At 37.5% G+C, this 24001-nt stretch overlaps 2 protein-coding genes across 3 annotated transcripts in view; one reads left to right on the forward strand and one right to left on the reverse strand.

The window, feature by feature from the left end:
- On the reverse strand, positions 1–6275 carry ptgr2 (prostaglandin reductase 2). Its single transcript, XM_048192292.1, has 9 exons — positions 6087–6275; positions 5848–5966; positions 5468–5659; positions 5218–5388; positions 3369–3578; positions 3157–3278; positions 2119–2206; positions 1996–2035; positions 1–1888 (listed from the first exon to the last, which is right to left on the reverse strand). Exons 1-9 carry the CDS (start codon positions 6124–6126, stop codon positions 1824–1826), a joined length of 1047 nt encoding a protein of 348 aa, XP_048048249.1. The 5' UTR covers positions 6127–6275; the 3' UTR covers positions 1–1823.
- Positions 6276–7534: 1259 nt separating this feature from the next.
- Positions 7535–24001, forward strand: part of mideasb (mitotic deacetylase associated SANT domain protein b) — a 36556-nt gene continuing 20089 nt past the window's right edge. Inside the window, exons 1-2 of one of the 2 annotated variants that reach the window (XM_048192294.1) lie at positions 7535–7685; positions 15753–17581. In XM_048192294.1, the coding sequence (XP_048048251.1) occupies positions 16097–17581 (1485 nt within the window). In that variant the 5' untranslated portion in view covers positions 7535–7685; positions 15753–16096. Of the gene's footprint in view, positions 7686–10616; positions 11251–15752; positions 17582–24001 lie in introns of those variants that run through there. The other variant, XM_048192293.1, reaches the window with a different exon arrangement.

The following is a 24001-nucleotide window of genomic DNA, read 5'->3' on the forward strand; positions in this document are numbered from 1 at the left end:
CACAATTCTGTTACATGTTTATTAGAGAAACATTGTTAAGCAGCTCTTTTATAGTTGGTTTTTCACAATTACAAACCACACAAACAAACTAAAGACAATTGCCATTTTCGGGGGCTAGTTTGAAAAGAAACTTTGTGTTGTCATTAAGGTCTGTCTTTTTTGCCCCCATAATCCTCTTGACGGGTGACAGAAAGAGCTGTGACACGAGTTTCTGGTGGATTCACTGACATTCCTGTTTTGTCGGGTCACTCAAGGTCTCTGTTCTCTCTCAGGAAAGTAAAGACTTGAACAATAGGCTGCTCTAGTTTGTCTTTCAATGACCTGAATGTTATTTTGAAAGAGTTTTGTTGCAGTTTTAAGGCACACGACAGTGAGAACGAACATTTTTAGAAGATTCCACATTTACTCAGTACATGTTAATCTAGATTTGTGGTGAACCAATAGGACTTTGAATGTTTGATGAAGAAATATCTGCTTATATGTGATTTGGTTTTAAATGCTGTATTTAATTTTTTTTTTTTATTATTTTAACGTACTCATCCACATATTGATATTGTAATGATTATTCCTTCCAGTTGTTCTGCACTGTTTTATGGGCATTCTCTGTTTCTGTGATCATGTGGCTTTTGTAATTCCACTGATGTTAGAAAGTGCTGTTCACATTTTTTTTGTTTGTGGAAGGCACAAAAATAGTTTCTTTTCAGTGAAAGATGAATACATATTTACTTATTCAGAATTTACTTTTAAAAATTGGCATCTTCACAAAATGTCAAAACTCTTTATTCAGACAATGTTGTTTATCCACATGAAAATGACCTCAATTTATATTTGCAACATTTCTGGACGGCTGAATCATCTTGCATTGGAATTGATTTATCTGGCTGTATTCATGTACTGTACAACAAAGTAAAGGGGTTTCATATTGTGACTTTCACATTTTGTGGTGTCCTTTTCATGTAAATGTATCAAAGAGTTTGTAATCTGTTTTAATATAATAATTAATGTACTTGTAAGAGATAAAACTAATCAAATAGACTATTTTCAAACATCTTGATACCTGCCACATATACTACAGTTTAAACGGTTGGGATCAGTAAGAATTTTTTAAAAGAAAATAATACTTTAAATCAGCAAGGATGCATTAAATTGATGACAGTAAAGACATTTATAACGTTCCAAATGATTTCTATTGCAAATGCTGAGTTTTTGAACTTTCTATTCATCAAAAATTAAAAAAAAAAAAAAAAAAAAAAAAATCCACATTAAGCAGCACAACTGTTTTCAACATTAAAAATAATGTTAATAATGTTTCTTGAGGATCAAATCAACATATTAGAATGATTTCTGAAGGATCATGTGTGTTATTTTAAATTGAATTAAATTGATGTGTTATTTTAAATTGAAAAAAATACTTCACAATATAGCTACATTCGGTTAGTTTATGAACAGTTTATACAGATTATATGTAAATTTTTAGTGACAAACCTCAAGCATTCTTTAAATCAAACTTTTTTTTTAATTAAACTATCAATATATTACAGAAGACTGACATTAAATTTAGTTTAAAATGGACACTTAGAGCAAGGCCGCCAGTTTTAGTTTAAATTAATTTTATTTTAAACTCGTCAAATTATCTGATGCCTTTATCTAAAGTGACATGCAGCACACTTAAAGGGACAGCCCCACTGGAGCAACCTCAAATGTCTCTTTAAAAAGCAACAATAGAGTAACCTTTGGGTTAGCAACCTTTGGGGTTACCAGCCCAGATTTATAACGACTACACCACACAACTCCCACAAGGCCTCCAGATGCAGTTGTTTGAGTCAGTCTGAAATTTTGACAACTTGTTTACCTACGTTGCCTCCGGTCATCATGGAGCAGAACGCTTCTGAAATACGCAAGTATAGTATTGATATAAACACGAACAGTTCATACAATATGTATGCAGCGTACACTTCTACACATGAGAAATTAATGACAATAACAAACTCTCACCTCCCATGTTTTCTATACCATTCACAACAGTTTCCAACACCTGTAAAATGAAGAGGAGAAATGTGGTGTACCAAAGGTTTGTTACGTTTTCCCTGTGAGGAAACATGACTGTGGTAGATTTACCTTTATCTGGCCCATCTTTACCCAGTGGCTGAGCTGCATGAGACCTTCTTCAAATTTCTCCATGTAGTTCAATACTATAAATCTTTCCCTGTAAACACATTATATTGGGTACAAGTTGGAAATATAATAATTATATTGCTGTCAAAAATCAAATTATTAAAATATTCTGTATAAAGCATTAAAAATAACTCAACCGTTGGCTATTGTGTATATATATATATATATATATATATATATATATATATATATATATATATATATATATATATAACTGACTGTTTGAACTTTATATTAGTTAGGCTAATAGTTTTTGTTGCAGTATAAAAATTGTAATCGAGAACTGGGAAATTTCACTAGTAAACTGTTGGTGTCATAATTATTATTTAATAAAATACAAGGGTCAAAAACAACAAAATGGTAAAAGAAATGATGGCTTTCAATTTTACCATAAAGATGAATGTCTACCCAGCAAAATCCCCAGAGCTGAATCCACTCTGCTCAGATTACATATGGTCCCTCTCTATATAGTGTTAAAGTAACACTGAAGCAGAGTTAAAGTTAATGAGATAATTAAGTGATTAATTAAGTTATGATTGAGCATTAGTGATGAACACCTGCTGTTAACAAGCAGAATCACTGAAGAGAAACACAAGAACTACAAATGACTTCCAGCCACAGCCTTAGATGAAATCAACTGAAGATAAAAGAAAATATATCTCTCAAGATCTGAATAAACAACTCCACAAACAGCATATTATCTCATTAACTTTAACTCTGCTTCAGTGTTATTTTAACTCATTGTAGAGAGGGACCATATGTTCTCTGGGGATTTTGCTGTGTATAATTATCCATCTCATCCCCAGAAATTGAGACAAAACTTAATTACAAAAAAATGCTTTATTAATCAGTTAATTTTTTTTAATTGATTGACAGCACTAAAAAAAAATCATACCTCAAATTAATATAAAGAAAACCACAAACATACATATATGTTGGCCAAAAACAAAAAAATAGGTCCTACTAGCTTTTGTCTTGTACCTTGTTATGTTGTTGCGAAGCAAAGCTTCTTGGGTATCCTCACTTAGAGGAGGTGGGTAAGGCACATCCTTATTGTACTGTGAGATTTGGCCGCACAGGATCACATGACCACCGGGATTCATCTACACAGAATTGCACTTTAACACAAAACGACCCTCCAAAATTGACAAAAAACTGTTGTAAGAAGGCAGCACATACTGTGACGACTGTACCTGTGATATAACAGCATCGCTGATGGGACCGCCTACATTGTCAAAGTATATATCAATGCCTCTGGGGCACTGTTCTCTCAGCGCCGAGCTGATATCTCCATTTCTGTAGTTTATCCCTGCTGTAAAGCCCAGCTCCGTTACCAAGGTCTGGCATTTCTGGTCGGATCCGCAAATGCCCACAACTCTCTCACAACCATCCAATCTGGCAATCTTAATCAACAGAGGGGAAAATGGTTTAAGTCAAGAATGTATTATGCATGAAGCACATAGTGTGACTTATAGCACTATATATAATAGCAAATGATGTGCAATTATTATTTTAGTGGCTGTTTATGACACCGTTTCCAAATAAAAACTAAAAACTTTTTATGCGATTTGTCTGTTCATTTACACGACACAACAGTGGAAGCCTGAAAACACAAACTATTGAACACGGGTTTCAAAGTGCAAGTTTTTGAAATCGATACTGTTGTTGTCTTCATGTAAACTACAAAAACACAAATTTGTGAAAACAGTAACGTCATGTGTTTTACATGTTCAGTCTATAGGCGTGTAGTGTTTCTTTACAAAGTGACATCGCCATCTACTGGCCTGGCAGCATAATACATCGTTTTTTGTCATTTCCACGGATCCGTGTAAATGGGGTTCATCTGTACGCGAAAAATCCAAAGGAGAAACTTTTTTTGTTTTAAGTACATCGTTGTCATGCAAACCATTTATCCATTTACCCATTAAAAGGTGAGTTCACCCAACAATAAAAAGTCATTAATTTCTCACCCTCATGTAGTTTCAAACCCGAGTGTGTTGATGCGAGAGCAGACATTGCATGAAAGTGCATTGGAGATGAATGGTTTGCCCAAAAATCATAAAATCTCGTTAAAGTCTCATGCCGAGTCGAATGATATCCAATTTTCCCATATTGGCCATTTTGGGTGCTAGCCATTTTGAAATTTTGTAGTAAAATGCTGTATTTTATTATTTCATTGTTTTATTGTTACAAAACTCTGTATGGGTCATCAGCACGATGCCCTGAAGAAGCCTGAGAAGTTTCAGACCAGTGCCACCTAGTGGAGAAAATATATATATGCTTATAACTTTAAATGTGATATTGGCTTATTTTCACAGGAGTCATCTTCTTGGATTCCTGAATCCGTGCCGAGTCCAACGATACCAAACATGCTAGGTTTCGCTTTATGGTTAGTGCAATGTTGTGATTTAGCGTTTAAACAACATTCGCGAATATCTTCGAAACCGTTAGTCCGATCCAGTCGAAACCACTGTAGGAAAATGGAAAATGTAGGTCGTTGACTAAACATTAATGGCCAAATCTCAAAATTTTGATAGAAAGTGGCAAAAAAATACAAATGTGTTCATACATGTTCATACATATAAATGTCTATAACTCTTAAACAAGATATTTTTTTACCAAATTTGACATGCTTATGTATAAGGGGAACACAAAAAAGCCAGTGGGACTGCACCAATTGGTGGTGCTATAATTGAAATTGGCTGTAACTACAGTACCATTGGTCTGATTATCTTTAAAATTGACACAGTGTCTTTGTCTCAGTTGCTATCATAGTCAATTATGACATTGTTGGTCTGCTGCTACCTTCCTTGATTACTTCTGTTGTGCTTGGCCCCTTAATTGCTGCTTGCAGCTATATTTTTTGTTGTTGTTGTTGTTTTTAATAAATAAATAACTCCAAACAAGAAATCAGTGTCACTGGCCAGTCTGCCTTACCATTAAATATTAAAACTTAATTCATAATAACCCTATTTCATAATAACTAAATCTCTGTCTTTTAGTAGAGAACAGACCAGTTTCATATTAACCCTTACACATTACCTGTCCAGCAACTGACCCACAAGCTCCAGCTGCTCCACTGATGACCATTGTCTGGTGGGCACCTGCAGTCACATGACCCTTCTCTCTCACACCTAAAAAAGCAGTGAGGCCAGGCATGCCTACCACTCCTAGAGCATATGACAGGTGACCATCTACCATCTCTGGGTCAACCTGCAAGAACGAGTACATCACACATCATACAGCCTCATTTCCATCCAGACTACCTGACTTGCCAAAATAAACATTATACCTTTTGTAAAAGGCTGCCATCCATCACATCATAGGTTTGCCAATGCCAGTTGAAGGAGGTGACGATAGTGCCCACAGATAATGCCTGATTCTTGCTGGCCTCGACTATACCAACTCCACCTCCATCCACACATTCATCTAATCTCCATGGCAACAGGTAGTCCGCTCCAGTATCATCGTTCATGCGACAGCGCTGAATTGAGTTTGGTGTATTGTTTCACGAATAAGTGAATAAGTTAATGCCTGTTTATAAATTGATTCAGGTTGATATTTATAGTGAATAGTGTATATATAGTGAATATTTACTTCATGGAAACTCAAACCACATAAAAGATAATAAGAAGAAAAAAGGAAAGATGGAAGGAAGGAAGGTCATCTCACCATGTACGGGTCAACTGAGAGATAAAGTGTCCGAACTAACACTTGTCCTTCTTTCAGCTCGGGGGATTTCCTAATCTCCTCTACACGAAAATTCTCTGGAACCGGATGACCATTTTTGCCTGATTATACAGGGAAAACAAATGAACTAAAACCCTTGCTGCACAGTAATACCCTGATTAGTGGACTACATGTTATTGTTAATGATGTGTAAACTAAGCAAAATCATTAACATTGTTTACCTGGTCGGGAGCGCAACACAACTCTTTTTACATTTAACATTTTCCCTTCTTTTTTATTTTATTGTTCAATGCTTTTTAAGACTTGTCTAGTCAGAACTTATATCTTCACACAATCTTGCTTGCAGCAGCAACTGCATTTCTTCCTGAAATAATCACATGACGCCCATGCGCTCGTCTAATTGGCTGCTAGATAGTTAAAGGACTGGTCGCATGTATTGCAATGACGGGAAATCAGACTCGCGAATCGGTTCTTTCGAACACTTCGTTTTCAAAGAACCGGGTCTTTTTTTGTGACTATATCAAAGTCCCTTTAAGACAGTACAAGTGCAGCTCCTATCTCTTTGAATGGGGAAACATCAAATTCTCCAAAGCTGTTAAGCTTTCGATTAAATTTCATATTTGAAATCACCAATCAAATCTGACAACAACTGTCTCATAAGTGTTTCTAAACGCTCAAATCATGACAAAAAACGGTATGTTTCAGGCTGGATCAAGCTAATGCGCAGTCCTAAATGCGCGTCTCTTGTGCCTCATTTCAGAGGCGCGCGTCTGACTGTTTCTATAGGAACCAGAGCTTCTAACGGCCGCTGCAGTGACGCGATGACTTTACCAATCAGCGATTGGCTCTTATTTAGAAGGCGGGACTTATTCCGGTGTATTAGAGGTAAAAAAAAAAAAAGACATAAATAGGCTACTGTTCGGTTTCTCGCACAAACCGATTGTTTCGTGTCTTAGGACATCATTGTGTCTTCACGAGTTTAATTTGGATTTGTCTGTGCGTGTTTATTTGACTCTTATAGATGGTGTTACCTTTTCGATGCTTTATATGACTGACAGACGGCAACGGTTGGTGTTAAAAATCATCATTTGTGTTCTACTGAAGAAACAAAGTCACGTACATCTTGGATGCCCTGAGGGTAAGCAGATAAACAATAATTTTTCATTTTTGGGTGAACTATCCCTTTAACAATAATACGCAGATTTACTGTAATTTCATGTGTTTATGTTAGTTTGTTGCAGCTTTGACAAAAACATAGCGCCATATATAGTATAATTTGAATCTACATTAAACAGTACTAAAATACAGTCATGTTTTGACTCAAAACTTTTTAATAAAATGCTTACTTTCAGCACTCAGTTCAACGAGTCGGAGTTGTTGACTCGAGAACAGATTCAAAAAAGATCCGATTCAAAAGAATCATTCGTTCACAATTCGGACATCGCGTGTGTTTACTTTTGACACTAGTGCGAATCTTTAACAGGCGATTCCTTATGGAATCATTTAAGGAAGGTCTGTTTTGCTACACTAATTGTTTTAAAGCACAAATGACATTAGGACGAGAAGTTTGCATTGATTTATGTTAATATTCATATGTGATCGTATAATAAATCTGCCATAATTTACTAAAGGTGTCTCCGGTGTTAAAGGTGCAAGAGAAAAATGACATCACTGTGCAATTTGCAGCGGGTGGCGCTCTTGTTACCAACGAGGAAGTGACGCTACGTGCAAAGGCTTAAAGTTTTTTTCCCCCTTTTTTTCTAGAAAGCAACACGAAAAAGATCTGGATCGCTGGAGCTACGTCGCAGATGTTTTTACAGGTAATATAACGCGCAATAAGTCATTCCAACTAGATTCAGTTTGAATGTATTTCCACTCGTGAAACATAAGATGAGTTTCTGCAGGACATCGTCGAAAGAAGACCTTGCTCGGGAGAATAAATTCGATTGGGTGGTTCCGTACTTTTGACAGAAACAATTAGATGCGCGTTTACACTCATTGCAACTGTTTCATATGAACACGTTTGTGCACGAGCATTGCAACTACACATGTGAGCGGCGACAGAAAGTGCTTATCATTAGAACAGCTGCAACAAATGTGCAACGATACTTCACTGTTTATCAAATGCATGCGTTTTCTTTAAATCAGTGATGGTGTCAGCAGTGCGTGTGTCAGTTCTGTACCTGCATTATGATGGATCATGTTACTGTTGTGCAACATTTGGTGGTGTTGCAACAACTGTGACATGTAAACTTGTTTCTGCCTCCCCCCCTAAGCCATCGCAACGCTTACTGAATGGACTCGAGGACAAACTGTAATTGTTTATGTATTTACAGTTTGGAGCTGGGAATCATGTATGCATGCATTGTTGTTTTTAAATAGGGATGCAGTCACGCGCCTATCTTCATTTTGCGATGAAGAATGCAGTCTGCCTGCATATGCATCTACTTCCAGAATGTATGGGAATAATATTTTACACACCCGAATAGCATTCGAGGCATCAGATTGTTTATTGAGGCTGGTACACTCAGCACATGCCATACCCGGTGAATGGCTGGCCCGCATGTCTGAGATGGATTTGCACTTTATTTTAAGGCACAGCAGAGAGGGAGAGAGAGAGTCCACAAACACTGACACGATGAGGCCTATGGGTGTCTCCTTACTCACGGCAACACATGCTTGATCATGTCCGTGCTGCTGAACCTCTGCACGCATGCACAAATGCTTCGAGCGTGATTGGTGTTACAGAATCCAGATTCATAACTTTCTCAGATACTGTTGAAAAGGCAGTCACAGTCGCCTTGACACTCTGCTAACTCCAATATGATTATGTGCACAATATTATATTGATAATCGAATCAGTGAGGATGGATTGGGACTGTCTGTGCGAATTCTGTTGCTGTAACGTTACATTCAGTAGGGGAAACCGGACTGTAACTCGGTGCTTTTTTCCTCCAAGTCTCTCAAATTTTGATGTAATAGTATCTTATTTGTCTGCTACATGGTAAAGTAGTTAATAAATCCACAATTTATCCCTAAACTGTATAAATTTTAGTGTCTAGATCAAAGAGTGCTGTTACTAGTGAGTTGGGGAAGTTGTAACGTCATAAAACACGGACATTTTAAATGCATGAATTTGGATGTTGATCTAATCTAATAAAAAAAATAATAATAATCATACCCCATAATCACTCTAGTTTCGTTTTAAATGTTTTAATTTATATAGGTAACAAAATATAGGTGACATTTTTATTCAGAATGGCAGAGCTAACATATATCAGAGCTTGTTTCCGCCATGAAATAAAAAAAATAAAAAAAGGTTATAGTGACTTTTTATCTCACAATTCAGACCTTTTTTATTGCAATTGTGAGTTTATTTATAAAGTCAGAATTGTGTGACAAAGTCAGAATTGCATGAGATAAAGTCTGAATTGTCTGATATAGTCAGAATTGTGATATAAAGTCAATTGCGTGTTATAAAGTCAGAATTGCGAGATATAAAGTCAGAATTGCGAGATATAAAGTTTGAATTGCGAGATATAAAGTTTGAATTGTGAGATATAAAGTTTGAATTGTGTGATATAAAGTCAGAATTGCGAGTTATAAAGTCAGAATTGCGAGATATAAAGTCAGAATTGCGAGATATAAAGTCAGAATTGTGAGATATAAAGTTTGAATTGTGAGATATAAAGTCTGAATTGTGTGATATAAAGTCAGAATTGCGAGTTATCAAGTCAGAATTGTGAGATATAAAGTCTGAATTGTCTTATATAAAGTCTGATTTGTCTTATATAAAGTCAGAATTGTGATATAAAGTCAGAATTGCGAGATATAAAGTCAGAATTGCGAGATATAAAGTCTGAATTGTCTTATATAAAGTCTGAATTGTCTTATATAAAGTCTGATTTGTCTTATATAAAGTCAGAATTGTGATATAAAGTCAGAATTGCAAGTTATAAAGTCAGAAGTGTGTGATATATAAAGTCAGAATTGCATGATATAAAGTCAGAATTGTGAGAAAGTTTATATTATGCAGTTCTGACTTTATAGCCCGGTTTCACAGACAGGGTTTAGATTAAGCCAGGATTAGGCTTTAAGTACTTTTATAAACGTGCCTTAGAAAAAAACATTACTGGTGTTCATCTTGAGACAAAACAATGGCACTGACATATTTTAAGATATATAAGTACAAGTTACTTTCAGTTAAAACAACTCAAACATGCATTTTAGTCTGGAACTAGCTTAAGCCTTGTCTGTGAAACTGGGAGTAAAACTTGCAATTGTGAGGAAAAAAAGTCAGTATTGTGAGATACAAACTTGCAATTACCTTTTTTATTTAGTGTCAGAAACAAGCTTCCATAAACATGAGAGAACAACTAAAAAAAATAAATAAAAAAAATAAAAGATAGTGTTTGCTTTAGTCACTCTCACAGTTGTGGGGAATGTTGCTCTATGCATTGTACAAAATGGGACAATCATTGTATTCAGTAAAAGTACACTGGATAGTGTTACAACCTGCCCTGTTTGCTCAAAAATCATATTTATACTTTTTTTTAAATATTTTTTTTTTTATGAAAAGCGCAGATGTTCAACAAATCACAAATTAGAATGCATAAAATAATATATATCCTGTACATTTTTACAGTATAGTAAAGGTTAGTGGTCATAGTGATTTCACCCCTGTATCTCATTTCTTATTGGTTAAACTGTTGGTTACAACACACCTCTTTTGTTGCAACACACTCTAGTAACCCAAATCCAAACAACCATTCAGTTTGTTTGTTATGATAAACATCTTAAATTTCTCTCATTTGCTGGATTTCCATTAGCTAGTTTCAACCACGTGTGTTTTGTCTTTCACTCATCGACCACATCGTAATTGAATGATTCAATTCAGGTATGGATGGGGATGTTTAGAACAAGCCCTGCTCTCAAGAACGTTTCCCAGTGACGGAATTTCCCGCATGGCCTGTGCATTTGCTGTAACTTACAGCGCCCCGCATGGAAGGGGAAAGGCCTTATATGGTAGCGGAAGTGGGTGTGGCTAACAGGACAGTAGGGGATCACAAGACTTCAGCTGAAAGAGAATGTGTTGTTCCATACTCCCATGTACGAGTGAACTAGACTCTTTCGGGCGATTTGATTCGCATGTGTGTGCAATAATAACGAAATCGCGTGCAATTGTTCGCCATTTTGTCAAAGAAGCCCTCCATTTCCATTTCTCGGTGGTTTCATTTGCACAAGGATCTACCTCTTGACTTGAATATTACTGGAGTGAGGTCAGCATTGCATGACTCAATCGTGGATAAGCATGCAGTCATTTCTGTACTGTTGCATTGGACCTCGCAGTTGTTCTTATGGCGACCTTAGAAAATAACAGCTATGGTAAGGATTTTTTTTTTTTTAAATGTTTAAAACCTGCTTAACAAATCGAAACCATGCACAATCATTAGCAAGTTCTTGTTGCAGAATATTATTCGTGTGGCGCTTGTAATACCAAAAGCAAGAACTAACTTGTTCACAAATTGCATTCAACAGAGTTGACAACTAGGAACAGACAGGAAGGGGGGCTTGTCATTTACTACTTTTATTATTTCGCCGCTCAAGCATGCTTCATAGGGTGTATTGTTGTCTCACTTTGTTGCAGTGTGACACGGAATTAGTGACTGGATAATCCCTTTTCTGCAACAAAGGACTTCTGGTAAATAGCGCTGAGCTGGCTTCACTAGGAAGGGGGGTCCAGGAAGGGCACCCATGTAGTATGCAAACACACTGTCTGTGTATCAAAACCTTGAGACAGCGTTTTGAGGAGCCATTCGAACGCGTTGCGTCGCGCCATGAGCGTTGCGTTCTGGGTCCATGCGCAAAATGAGAGTTTTGTCGGTTTTTATTCACACTCGTGTTGTTCCGAACCCGTGTGACTTGCTTTTTGTGTAACACAATATGCAGAATGACTATTCACGCGTATTTTCTCACAAAATGAAAGTGAATTAGGCTGTCATTCTGCATTTTCCACGCAGGAATTACAGGTTTGGAACAACACGAGGCTGGTTTAACGATGACAGAATATTGATTTCTGTTCTTTTAAAAGTATTTAAACTTTTTTTTGTGTCTACGCCCCCTACAGTGCTGTCTAGTTAGGCAGCTCGCTAGGTTTTGATCCACAGCCTCTCTCTCTGAGGGGAATTCGCTCATGCCTCAGCACTTGAGGCTGTTCTGCATTCGCTTGCGGTTTAAATTAAGAAGTAGGTACGATTAGGTAACCGTACTTTAAGTTACAAGCTTATTAAACGCGTTGTCAACCTTGGCTTGTGTAACCGTGCGTCGCTATCTTGTTTTGCTAATGTAATGACGTTCAGTTTTCAAATGAACGCTGGATTTATCGTGTAGAAATTATAATGTACTGAAACGTGTTATTTACAATATGATCTTAACACTTTAACTGGACGGTGGTTTGGTTGATGCAGTTGTTGTTTACATCCCCGCGCTGTTAGGGGTGTTTCTCGAGGCGTTTCGCCATCCCTGAAAATACTGCAGCTTTAAATGACTGCTTTGAGTTATATTACTGTAATATTACTGTATGTTATACACTTTCTTATTAGATGATTTGGCCAAAATGTAATGTAAACATGGCGGAATTATTTTTAGCATTAGCCTACTCTGTAGAATGCTAAGTAACGTTAGTGTTGTTGTTGTTGTTTTTCTCACCATTAAATCAAAACGATTGACGATTTTTGTTTTTTGGCTCACATTTTTGATTTTGTTAATATTTTTTTCTGTTGAAAGACAAAATATTAAAGGTCACAGATGTGTATTTATTGAGTAATCCACTATTTTGTAGAGGGGGGTCAAAATGACAAATGTAAAAGGAGTATTTATTGTACTCGGGTATGTTATATGCAATTGAGCTGATAGTTTCAACATTCGTTGTTCTTCAGATATTCCTCTTTAAAACAAAGCATCAAAGTGACCCACATTTGGTTTTTGACCACTGAAAATGTGTGCAATTTACCAATTTACTCATGGAGCCGCATTAAGATCTCAATATCTCTGGGAATGAACCGTTGAGGGCCTTTTAAATGAAGAGATACCAAAAGGAAAGTTTGTTAAGAACCAGAATCTAAAAGGATATTAGGATATCTTTAATATGTCTTGAGTTACAGGCATGCAAACTTGAGGTACAAAATACAATAAGTGCTTTTTACCATTTTTGAACTGTCACCTTTGGCATATAATGAAGCAAAAATTTCTGAAATCAGCAGATTTTACTAATAGACCTACTAATCTCTGTAAAAATAAAATAATGATGCTGCCATCTTTCTAAAGTCATTTTTACACCCTTGTAATTTGTCTCCAAATCTTAGGTGAATATGGTCATTTTGACCCCCTTCTACAAAATAGTGGATCACTCAGTAAATATACATCTGTGACTTTTAATATTTTGGCTTTCATCACTATATGTTTGTCTTTCAACAGAAAAATTAACAAAATAATTTTTTTTTTTCTTTAGTTGATTTGACACGGACTGACCCTGCAGTATGATATATCTGCACATCATTGTTTTTTAAAATTCATGCACACGTAATGTTTAATCAAAATAATGTCCCCTCCCACTTGCAGTGACATCTCTTCTCTGATGACGTGTTTATTGGCATGAGGGTGGGGCAACCTGTCACTCACATGAGATCACAGCAGTAGAACAACAGTGATCCAACAATCCAATCAATTTGCAGTAGACAAAATCAAGTCCTGTCCTACTTTTTCTCTTGTTCTAGAAGCCGTTTCACCCAGATATACGTCACAATAGGGAAGAAAAGACTATCGCAACTTCCGTTTCATGCTGACTTCAAGTTTGTTAATGTATATTTCCATTTAATCATGCTAAGAGTAATTTACATTGCTTTATTTGTGATTTTTAACCTAGCTTAGGGAATAGAAAATCCTGAATCTTTCTCTTGGTTGTTTTTGATATGTATTGCTGATGACATATAAGCTATCATTAATAATTAATGTGCAATAAAAAAACAAGCACTGGAATGACTCAGGTGCACAATATTTATATTTCAGAGCTATTTTATAGTGTGTAGATAGGGCTACTTTCTTTGAAGCACACACAAAGAGAATGAACATCGCGCTGCACTCACACACAAACGTTTAGCAGCACAGAAACTTCTTATCAACACAATTATTATTAATAAAATAGCTTGACTGAAAAGCTGCAACAAAGTGGTAATGTATCTGTTTTTGATGTAATTAAACTTGCAGCTTAATTATTATTAGATAGATGCTGCACAGACAAAGACAGTGTACTTATGCACGCTCTTTCACTTTCTCTTTCTTTCTCTGTCGCTAATTCATTTAAATAAATGCAATCCTTCCAAACTACTTCATCTCTGTGTTTGATTTAAGGCATGCAGAATGCTAGATCTAAAGACCCAAAATAACACATCTGCTGGTTTCTTGCCTCCCACGCCTTTCATTCAAATCATGCAATCACTTTTCTGGGGAAATGAGCAGCCCTCTTTCTTGTCTTTTATATCTCTCCCGATATTCCAAAGAATCTGACACTGAGAGTAAAAGGTTGAAAGAGCAATCTTATCTTCTGCATGAGCAAGAATTTATATGTCATGTTGCATTGCCCGGGAAAGTGAAACTACTGAATTACTGACATGTGTGAAATGTGCTATACAAATAAAGTTCCTTACATTGCATAATGAAGATGAAGACTGAAAAACATGAGATATTTCTGAAGCCAAGAAACACTTTTATAGCCAGATCGCAAGACAGAATACAAAGCTGACATATGGCTTAATCCAAATTTACCTTTAGCTTCTAAACCATTATTTCATTTGTAAACAAAGCTTTGCACTTAACTCGTTTCCCAATGTCTAAAACTGCAACCATCATATGTGCAAAAAAAAAAATTACTTTTTTTTTTTTTTTTTGCTTACCACCGCCACTGGTATCCTGCCACCATGGTGGCGCCCTACCACCGCAGTGGTGTGGTTTTTACGCTCACCGGCACAGCCCTAAGTGTAGAGAACATTTGTATTTATCGGTGTAATAAAGCAAAAACCCATGAAAGATGTTCACTAAAGTGATTTTAAAAGCAGAGACACTATATGTTCAATAAATAAAATTATAAGAATGTAGATCACAGAAAAATAAATTTAAATCATCGGGTGGAATGCTTTGATAAAATTAGTGTAGTTTTTAATTTGTTTGCATGATGCATCTCATTTAACAATTGTGCTCTCATGAGTTAACTGTTTATATATGCAAACGGTGATTATTCATTTGATTGCTACATATACACCTACACATACAGCAACACATAAGCCCTTCATGATTTATGAAAGGAGGTTAATGGTACACTTTTATTGATTTTTTTAAGTTAATATTTGGATGCTAATGTGAACTATGGGGGGAATCACCATTCTCATTGTGAAACTATGCTAGTACATTTTCACACTCTCTGTGGGAATATGCATGCAACTGTACATCCCTCGTCATTTTACTCACTTTCACTGTTCCCCTCTACACAGAAGCTAGAAACAATTCTTTGCGGTAACATACACATTTTCCCCCAGCTCACAGTTAGCAATCTCACAAATGTGTCATTTTTGGTTTGTTGGTTGCTAAGATGAGTCTGTTAACTTTCTGTGCATACTGAACAAACTAGCTTGAATGCATAGTTTTATCATGTGCACTAAGCTGCTAAAGCACAGCTCCCCCCAACCCTTAACAATCCACCTTTCCCTTTCAAATCCTTTCTCTAGGGCCCTATTCATGAAATTGCTGAAATGGCTATTTCAATGAACCCCCACTAAGCACAAAGTACTGACTCTGAAGGCTAACCATAATATTTGTGACCACTTTCTTCTCAGGTTGTCTCCCATGAATGAGCAACAAGGTAACCTAAAGACCGAGCTTGGCATCCCAAGACCTGAAGATTTGAAGAATAAAAGCAAATAGACATGTTTGAGCTACACCATACTGAAACTACTATTTCTGCACAGGAGATGCTGCAGTTTTGTATTTTAAAGCTTACCTGCATTCCTACCATGTTGAGTAGGTTTGGATGACCATTAACTGTCTTAAAACAAGGGTTGTTTGTCAAGGGCGATACTCTAAGACTCTTTATTAAACCAGAGAAAGCTTAGTGTGGTTTGGGGATTTGAACTCTTGTCTCCATAACCACCCACTCCACCAGACCCCAGAATCTATATTCATGAAAGTCATGAGTTTGCAACCTCAACAGAAACCAAACGCAAAGAGAACGGGCAAACGCATCACTTTCTTTAGCGATCAGGGTGTGGCAATGAAAGAGGCCTCTCAGCATACAGAGGCCTACTATGGCATTGGGGTCCCTCCCTCAGGGCCTGGCCATAATGACAGTGGAGGTGTGGAAAGCTCGAATGCAGAAGCTCCACATATGTACCTCAATTCTGTAATTTTCAGCCCAGAGAAGGGTGATCAAAGTCGTGGGCACTACCAACAGACGGTGCCCATGAAGTGGTCACATCAAGACCCATCTTTGCATCCCCAACAGCGACCAAACACTTGGTCACAGGGTATGGCCGCATGGTCCCAGAACTTTGGCTCTTACCTGGGGCCTCAGAATGCTTTTGCAAAGCAGATGCATGAGAACATATCAGTACAACAGCAGCAGCAACCCGAGGCATCGGCTATTAGGGTAACTGAAAAACAAAGTGGAGAGACCTTCAGGGACACGACCAAACCTGGCCGGGGCATGGATTGGGAACAGCAGCAAGCTTTTCAGCAGACACAAAAGCCTGGAATGTTAAATCCACAGCAGCACGGACAGTCCACCACTGGGAATTCCGTGCTACAACCCTTTCAGTTAGCTTTTGGACAGCCCAAGCAGAACTTGGTAGCGGGTTACTATCAGGTAGTTCAGGGCAATCGGACCTTGCCAAATTTGAATTACAGTGCACAGACAAATTCTCAACATCATCTTCAGCAACTACAGGAACAGGAGCAACAGCAAAAGCTGCAGATGCAGAGACAGATAATGATTCAACAACGGCAACAACAGCAGCAACAACTGGAACAGCAATTACGACAACAGGCGCAGCAGCAACAGGTACTTCAGCATCAAAAACAAAATTTGTCTCGACAAATACCACAATCACAGTTACAGCAACTAAAACAGACTCCGCAACAGCAACCACAACAGCATATGCAACAGATTCAACCACAAATGGACTTGGTGCAGCAGCAAAAAATATCTGAGCAACCTCATCAAAACCAACATGTATTGGAAAATTACTCTGATGGCCAGCAGCCACATGCCCCTTCACTTGATCAGCATCACCCCTCATTGCCAGGACAGTCCCAAGAGACTTCTAATCCCCCATCAACACAGACTAAGGACTCTATTCCTCAGCCTCCCACAACGGTTCCCCAGCAATCCATCGAGACCCAACAGCCGGGTCCCCGGAGATCACGTCGGCTTTCAAAAGAGGGTGGAGGCCCTGCCTCAGATAACCCATTTGTCATGCCGACTGATCTTCATACCCAAGGCTCTCAGAATGGAGCTTCTGAGACCACTGCGGTGCAAGACATCCGGGCCGCTCCAACAGGTGTAATCCAGAGCACACGCCGTAAGAGGAGGGTGTCGCAAGAGGTCAACCTGGAAACCTTGGCTCAGAAGGCTTCGGAAAGGGAATCGCTTCCCTCGCGTAATATAAAGGTAAGACAACTGAGAGTTTTTCAGTCAAGTATGTAGGGAAAATTAAAATATGTTTCAAGCAAGCAGTTGTGTTTTTGACAACGAAGAAAGGTTGGTCTGTGACTTAGGGTGCTTTCTAGGGGTGTGACGAGATCTCGTGGCACGAGATCTCGCGAGACTAAATTGTGACGAGATTTCTCGTCGAGGCGAAAAGTAGTCTCGTGATGTTGCCATGACAGAGTGTTAGGATGATTAGGAAAGAATATGCCACCGCTACGTTTACATTTTGCCTCCACTGTCGTTTTGCTTTGTATTTAAATAAAAAAAAACATTTAATTCAGTTGGATAACGGTCGCCGCCGCTCCATATTTACAGAGTACGCGCGACCGTTTAAAAGTGAAAGTAAACGCGCGCGCGCATTCAAATGTGATTTCAATACCCCGCAGTTTGAAAGCGGCTCCCTGATGAATACAGATAAGTTATCTCTCAATATGAAAGCTATTTTAGGCTGGGCAGTGTAGTTGTAACCATCTCTCAGCTCTGTATCAAAGAAAAATGTGGTCTTATTTGATCTTTGAATATTGAGAGAGTGCGATTATGGTTGCACTTATTGTAAAGTGTTACCATAAAAATGAATAACAGTTTTCTCTTCTTATTATTTACTAGTACAAACAATAAGATTTCATTTGTTAACATTAGTTAATGCACTGTGAACTATCATGAACTAACAATGAATGACTCTTTTTATCAACTAACAAAGATTAATAAATACTGTAGCAAATATATTGCTTGTTGTTAGTTGATGTTGGTTAATACATTAATGTTAATAAATGAGACCTTATTGTAAAGTGTTACCATTTTTATTTATACTGTTTTTATTTCTGTGATCAGATTGTGGAGAGGAGTTCAGTTAGGAGGTCAAAAGCTGTAGAAGCTCATAATTCATGTACAGTAAGATCTGAAGAGAAGCCAGTCAGTTGAGTTAGTGGCAAAACCTTTTAGATTACTTATTATTGAGTATTGTTGTCTTTTACTGCATATGATAATTCAGTCTCAGAAAGTAGAACTGAAATGACATTCATTACAAAATGATTAGTTAAAACATTTCAAATACACCTGCAGAATATTTTTTCTAGTCATGTATTTCGCCATCTTGTCTCGTCTCGTGAACTCAATCTCGAGTCTCGTCTCGTGAGATACTGGTCTCGTCACACCCCTAGTGCTTTCACATCTGAGTGTTTGTTTCGGAACCTGGTGCATTTTCTCCCTTGGTTCGGTTCGTTTAGGCATATGTAAACACGGCAATCGTGCTCGAACCCGCTCCAAAACAATCGCTCCGAGACCACCTGAACGACTTCATCTTAAAATTGTGTAATTGCGCTTCTCCATGCAAGAATGCTGTCCCGACGAAGTCTCGATTCCTGCTCTGCTGCATTATAACATTTGTATAGTGTTTGCATGTGTCTCGACACCAGTGTTGGGGAGAATTACCTTTAAAAGTAATGCATTACAATATTGCGTTACTCCCTAAAAAAGAAACTAATTGCGTTACTTAGTTACTTTTTATGAAAAGTAATGTTACGTTACTTTTTCTCACCTGGTCTGGGCTTGCTTGTTTGTTTGTTTTTTAATAACAACAACAACAAAAGTTCTATTTTTGACAAATGTTAAGGCCCTTTCACACCAAAAGTGAAATGAATAAGCCTCAGGCTTAAGGAAATGCATATTTACGCCTGTACAGTAGAGGGCGCAGCTCAAACAAGCCTTTCAGCTGTGCTGCCATTCTGGATTAAAGAAGAAAAGGATACAGGAGAAGGAAGTTCAACACACTTATTTCTAAATCTAATCAAAAGTAATTTTTGCTTATTAGTATGGTTGAATTGGATCATTGAAGGTCAGCAGCAAAGACATCGGTTAATAAAGTGAGATTAAATACATAAAGTATATTTGTGAAATTGTGTAAATGTGAAAACAAAGATACTTGCCTTACTTATTTGAAAAAGTAACTTAGACATTTTGATGTAAAATGGAAAAAGTAATTAGTCTCTTTACCTAGTTACTTGAAAAAAGTAATCCGATAACGTAACTCAAGTTACTTGTAATGCGTTACCCCCAACACTGCACTGAAATTTACTGCAGCATTAATACGAATGTAGTATATAATTTAACAGCTGGAATGAAGGCTACATTCATATAGTGTTTGCGTGTGTTTCGACAGACACAAATAAAGCCACAATAAGCTCATGGAGCGAACTTGTCAATCATCCTGATGGATGAGGAAACTCTGACCAATAAGAGTACAGTTTACACTACACTTTTGGTACACTTTGAAATGTTGCCTTGTGAAAGCCAACTGAACCTTAACAAATTAAGTCCCTGTTTTTGGAGCAAAACAAACGCCCTTAATCTTAAATTACCCTTAGCCAAGGCAAGTTGACGTCATTATCTGCTTTACAGTGATGATGCACTACCTGTTTCAAATATGTACAAGTTCTACAGGTTTCTCAGATGATATAGGAGTGTAAAGTTAGTCGAGGACTGACTGTTGCCATAAGGTCACATGATCTCTCGAGCCAAACAAAAGCTTTTCCATACATCTGCAACCACTATCTCCTGACGGACTCCTCATACAAATACCAGCAAGTGCACCCCACCCTTAGCCCACTTCCTTTCTCTGTGCGTAGCTAGATGGTAAAATTTGTCATGTCATTGAGTTACTACTTGTTTTGGAATGGAAGATATTAAGAGATTTCATCCTATTGCAGTAAATCCTGGATCTAGTGTTAATTTCTTGGTTCTTTTATTGCACACAGAGAATTGGCGTAATTAGCAATCAAGTTTAACGAGGGGATCTAAGTGTTTCTGGGCCACATCATTTAGTTCAGTCTGCTTTTCCTCGTTATGTATACTTCTTTTATAAAGGACAGCAACACTCCCTTAAGACATCTAGCTGATGATAACAAAGAAAGGGTGTGTGTACATATACTGTTGATCTGTGGGGCAGATAACGCACAGAACACAAAGCGCAGTCCAGTAAAGCAGTTGCAAATCTCCAAAGCAAATCTCATGTCAGCTGATTCCAGCTCCTCGAAAGGAGTAGGTACATAATCCAGTGATTTTTTTTTTTTTTTTTTTTTTTTTTTTTTTTGGTCTCCTAGTGACGACAGGTGTCAGTTAAACCTTCCCTACTCCAAACACAGGCTCTTGCTCAAGGGTGAGTGAGCTGCAAGGGCTTCATGTACTAGGCTGAATGCCTCAGTGGTGCCAGCAAGGCTGAAGTTCAGATAAGACAGGCCACATCCTCAGGGATTTCTAGATTTTCACACAACTTCCAGTTAGTAACACAGTAGTAGTGACGCATGTGCCGTTGCATTTTTTCCAAGAACATGTCATTTGAAGTTTAAATAGTCTTCTTTCATTTAATGCCGTACTTAGAGTTAGCAATGAGGAGAAACAGGAATTGCTCTCACAATAAAGGAAACAAGGGTTTGTTGCTCCTCCCAGAGTGCTTTTTTCTAACTCAAAAATCATTGTGTTTTTGAGGTTTTGAAATTTGCAGGCATTGTGAAATCGCTAAGAGTACCACTTTTGTATGGTTCTTCTTTAAGTTCCTGTTTTGTTTAAAAGTATGGATGCAGTTCAGTAAACCTAACATAATCATTAACATGCCTACTGTAGATTCTGGTTATACTGAACCTGAGATCTTCTCCTGTGGTGGCATGCCATTATGTTAGTCAGTTGTGACACTGATCTATACATCCACATGCATTCCGTTGCTGGTCTGCAAGGCAAGATGTTTCATCCTGGCACAGAAATGAGGTCACAGTTGATTCATTAAGACTTCAGCTAACCTCATTTCCTGTGTTAATATATCTTATCAGCCTTTAAGCACTCTCTCATTTCTCATTTCTCTTGCATATCAATTGTGACTACAGAGCGGAGGAAGGATGCACTCTGCTGAGATTTAGGTCTTTTGTTTAACCATTAAAGTGTCGGGAAAGTTGAAACCACCTGTTTTAGTCTGGTAGTTCCGACCTCAGAGTTGGAAAGAGTCTCTAGGAATGGACGTGTAAAGCTGTGGAAAAGTTGAAGAGGGGAGAAAACGACCAATAAAACTACAACACACTCATTATACAGACACATTAATATTAAAATATGACCACGGAGAAGAAGAAAAACAATTAATTCCTTGACTCTTAATAGCCCTAGTGTCAGAGGCGACTCCAGCACAGTGCTTCAGAAAGCTGGAGCTGTCACAGATTTATCCTACTTGTGGCTTGCTTTACAATAGAATAACAGCCAATTACACTGTAATTGTATACATACCCGTGCCAGCTTTGTGGTTTCATTAGTTTATATCAATTTGGTTTGCCATGATATCCTAATTTGTGTTAATAATCATTAAATTAATCATTATTTAAAAACAAAATAAAAACTGCCAACAAGATTAAGCATTTGTAAGTGTACATTATTGTTATTTTCCAACACGAAGCCTAAAACCGCTTCTAACGTGACTGACCAAATTAATCCAATTTAGATGACATTACCTTGAAATGATGAGTCACCATCGTTGGTTGCTGCCAATAGCTTACCTAATTCTTAAGAGGGAAAAGTCACAAGAAAAAGCCTTGGCCGAATTTTATTTCAGAGTTAAAGGATTAGTCCACTTTTAAATAAACTTTTCCTGATAATTTACCCACCCCCATGTCATCCAAGATGTTTATGTCTTTCTTTCGTCAGTCGAAAAGAAATTTAAGGTTTTTGATGAAAACATTCCAGGATTTTTCTCCGATTTCAACGGCTACCAACAGGTTGAAGGTCCAAATTACAGTTTCAGTGCAGCTTCAAAGGGCTTTAAACGATACCAGACGAGGAATAAGTCTTATCTAGCGAAACGATTGGTCATTTTCGAAAAAAATACAACTATATATGCTTTATAAACACAAAATATCTCCTTGAACGTACTTCCCGTTTCCGCATTCTTCAAAACATTACGCTGAATGTCCTACGCCTTCCCTATTCTACTTACAGAACGAATGCGGTGCCAGTTTTGTTTTTTTCCGTAAGTAGAATAGGGAAGGCGTAGCACATTCAGCGTATCTACTGCAGCATTAATACAAATGTAGTATATAATTTAACAGCTGGAATGAAGGCTACATTCATATAGTGTTTGCGTGTGTTTCGACAGACACAAATAAAGCCACAATAAGCTCATGGAGCGAACTTGTCAATCATCCTGATGGATGAGGAAACTCTGACCAATAAGAGTACAGTTTTACTCGCATGTGATTTGCATAAGCACATTTTGGTACACTTTGAAATGTTGCCTTGTGAAAGCCAACTGAACCTTAACAAATCCCTGTTTTTGGAGCAAAACAAACGCCCTTAATCTTAAATTACCCTTAGCCAAGGCAAGTTGACGTCATTATCTGCTTAACATTGTACAGTGATGAATGCGGTGCCAGTTTCGTTTTTTTCCGTAAGTAGAATAGGGAAGGCGTAGGACATTCAGCGTAAGTGTTTTGAAGAATGCAGAAACGGGAAGTGCGTTCAAGGCGATATTTTGTGTTTATAAAGCATAAACGGTTGTATTTTTTTCGAAAATGACCGATCGTTTCGCTAGATAAGACCCTTATTCCTCGTCTGGTATTGTTTAAAGCCATTTGAAGCTGCACTGAAACTGACATTTGGACCTTCAACCTGTTGGTAACTGTTGAAATCCACTATATGGAGAATAATCCTGGAATGTTTTCCTCAAAATCCTTAATTTCTTTTCGACTGATGAAAGAAAGACATAAACATCTTAGATGACATGGGGCTGAGTAAATTATCAGGAAAATTTTATTTAAAAGTAGACTAATCCTTTAAATAAATGAGAGAGAAGGTAATGATGATTTCTTTAATGAATTATCTAATTTAACTAAATGGTAGGGTGAGGGTGATAAGCGCATTTTCGTCACAAAAAGCTGCTTGAACAGAGTTCCAGATACTAAAAATATGTAGTCTATTAATTAAGAATAGCCTACATATTCAGTGTGTAATAATGACTGCAATCTTGTATTCTTATTGCCGACCCTGTTTTGAGATAAAGTAAATGGAGCAAATGGGGTCGATTCCATCGACTCCTATGGTGGGAGTTGGGAATCGGAGTCGACTCTGAAAAACCCAGAATCAAACACCCCTGATAAGAAATATGTCAATTAAAAACGTGAAACACGCTCACTCCGATGTGTATCCGATCTATATGATCCACGTGGTGAGTGTTGTTAAACTCATTGCGGCGTTCCGTGCAGAAACCGATCTCATGCGCGCTTCGCATATTGTTTGAATTCTCCGCTGCAATGCGATCTCATGCGTTATACCAATCACCCAGTGATTGGGTTAAAAGAGCTCATTCTCATGAATAAATTCAGAGATTAGCTCAGGGCCAGCTGACGTAGA

The sequence above is a fragment of the Megalobrama amblycephala genome, linkage group LG5 (assembly GCF_018812025.1).
Source record: "Megalobrama amblycephala isolate DHTTF-2021 linkage group LG5, ASM1881202v1, whole genome shotgun sequence".
Classification (NCBI taxonomy): Eukaryota; Metazoa; Chordata; class Actinopteri; order Cypriniformes; family Xenocyprididae; genus Megalobrama; species Megalobrama amblycephala.

Coding starts and splice junctions, on each gene's coding strand:
- ptgr2 (XM_048192292.1), bottom strand. CDS start 6,126: ATGTTAAATGTAAAAAGAGTTGTGTTGCGCTCCCGACCAG. Junction 5,967..6,086: donor TGTGTTGCGCTCCCGACCAG/GTAAACAATGTT, acceptor CTGTATAATCAG/GCAAAAATGGTCATCCGGTT. Junction 3,279..3,368: donor GCGATGCTGTTATATCACAG/GTACAGTCGTCA, acceptor AATTCTGTGTAG/ATGAATCCCGGTGGTCATGT.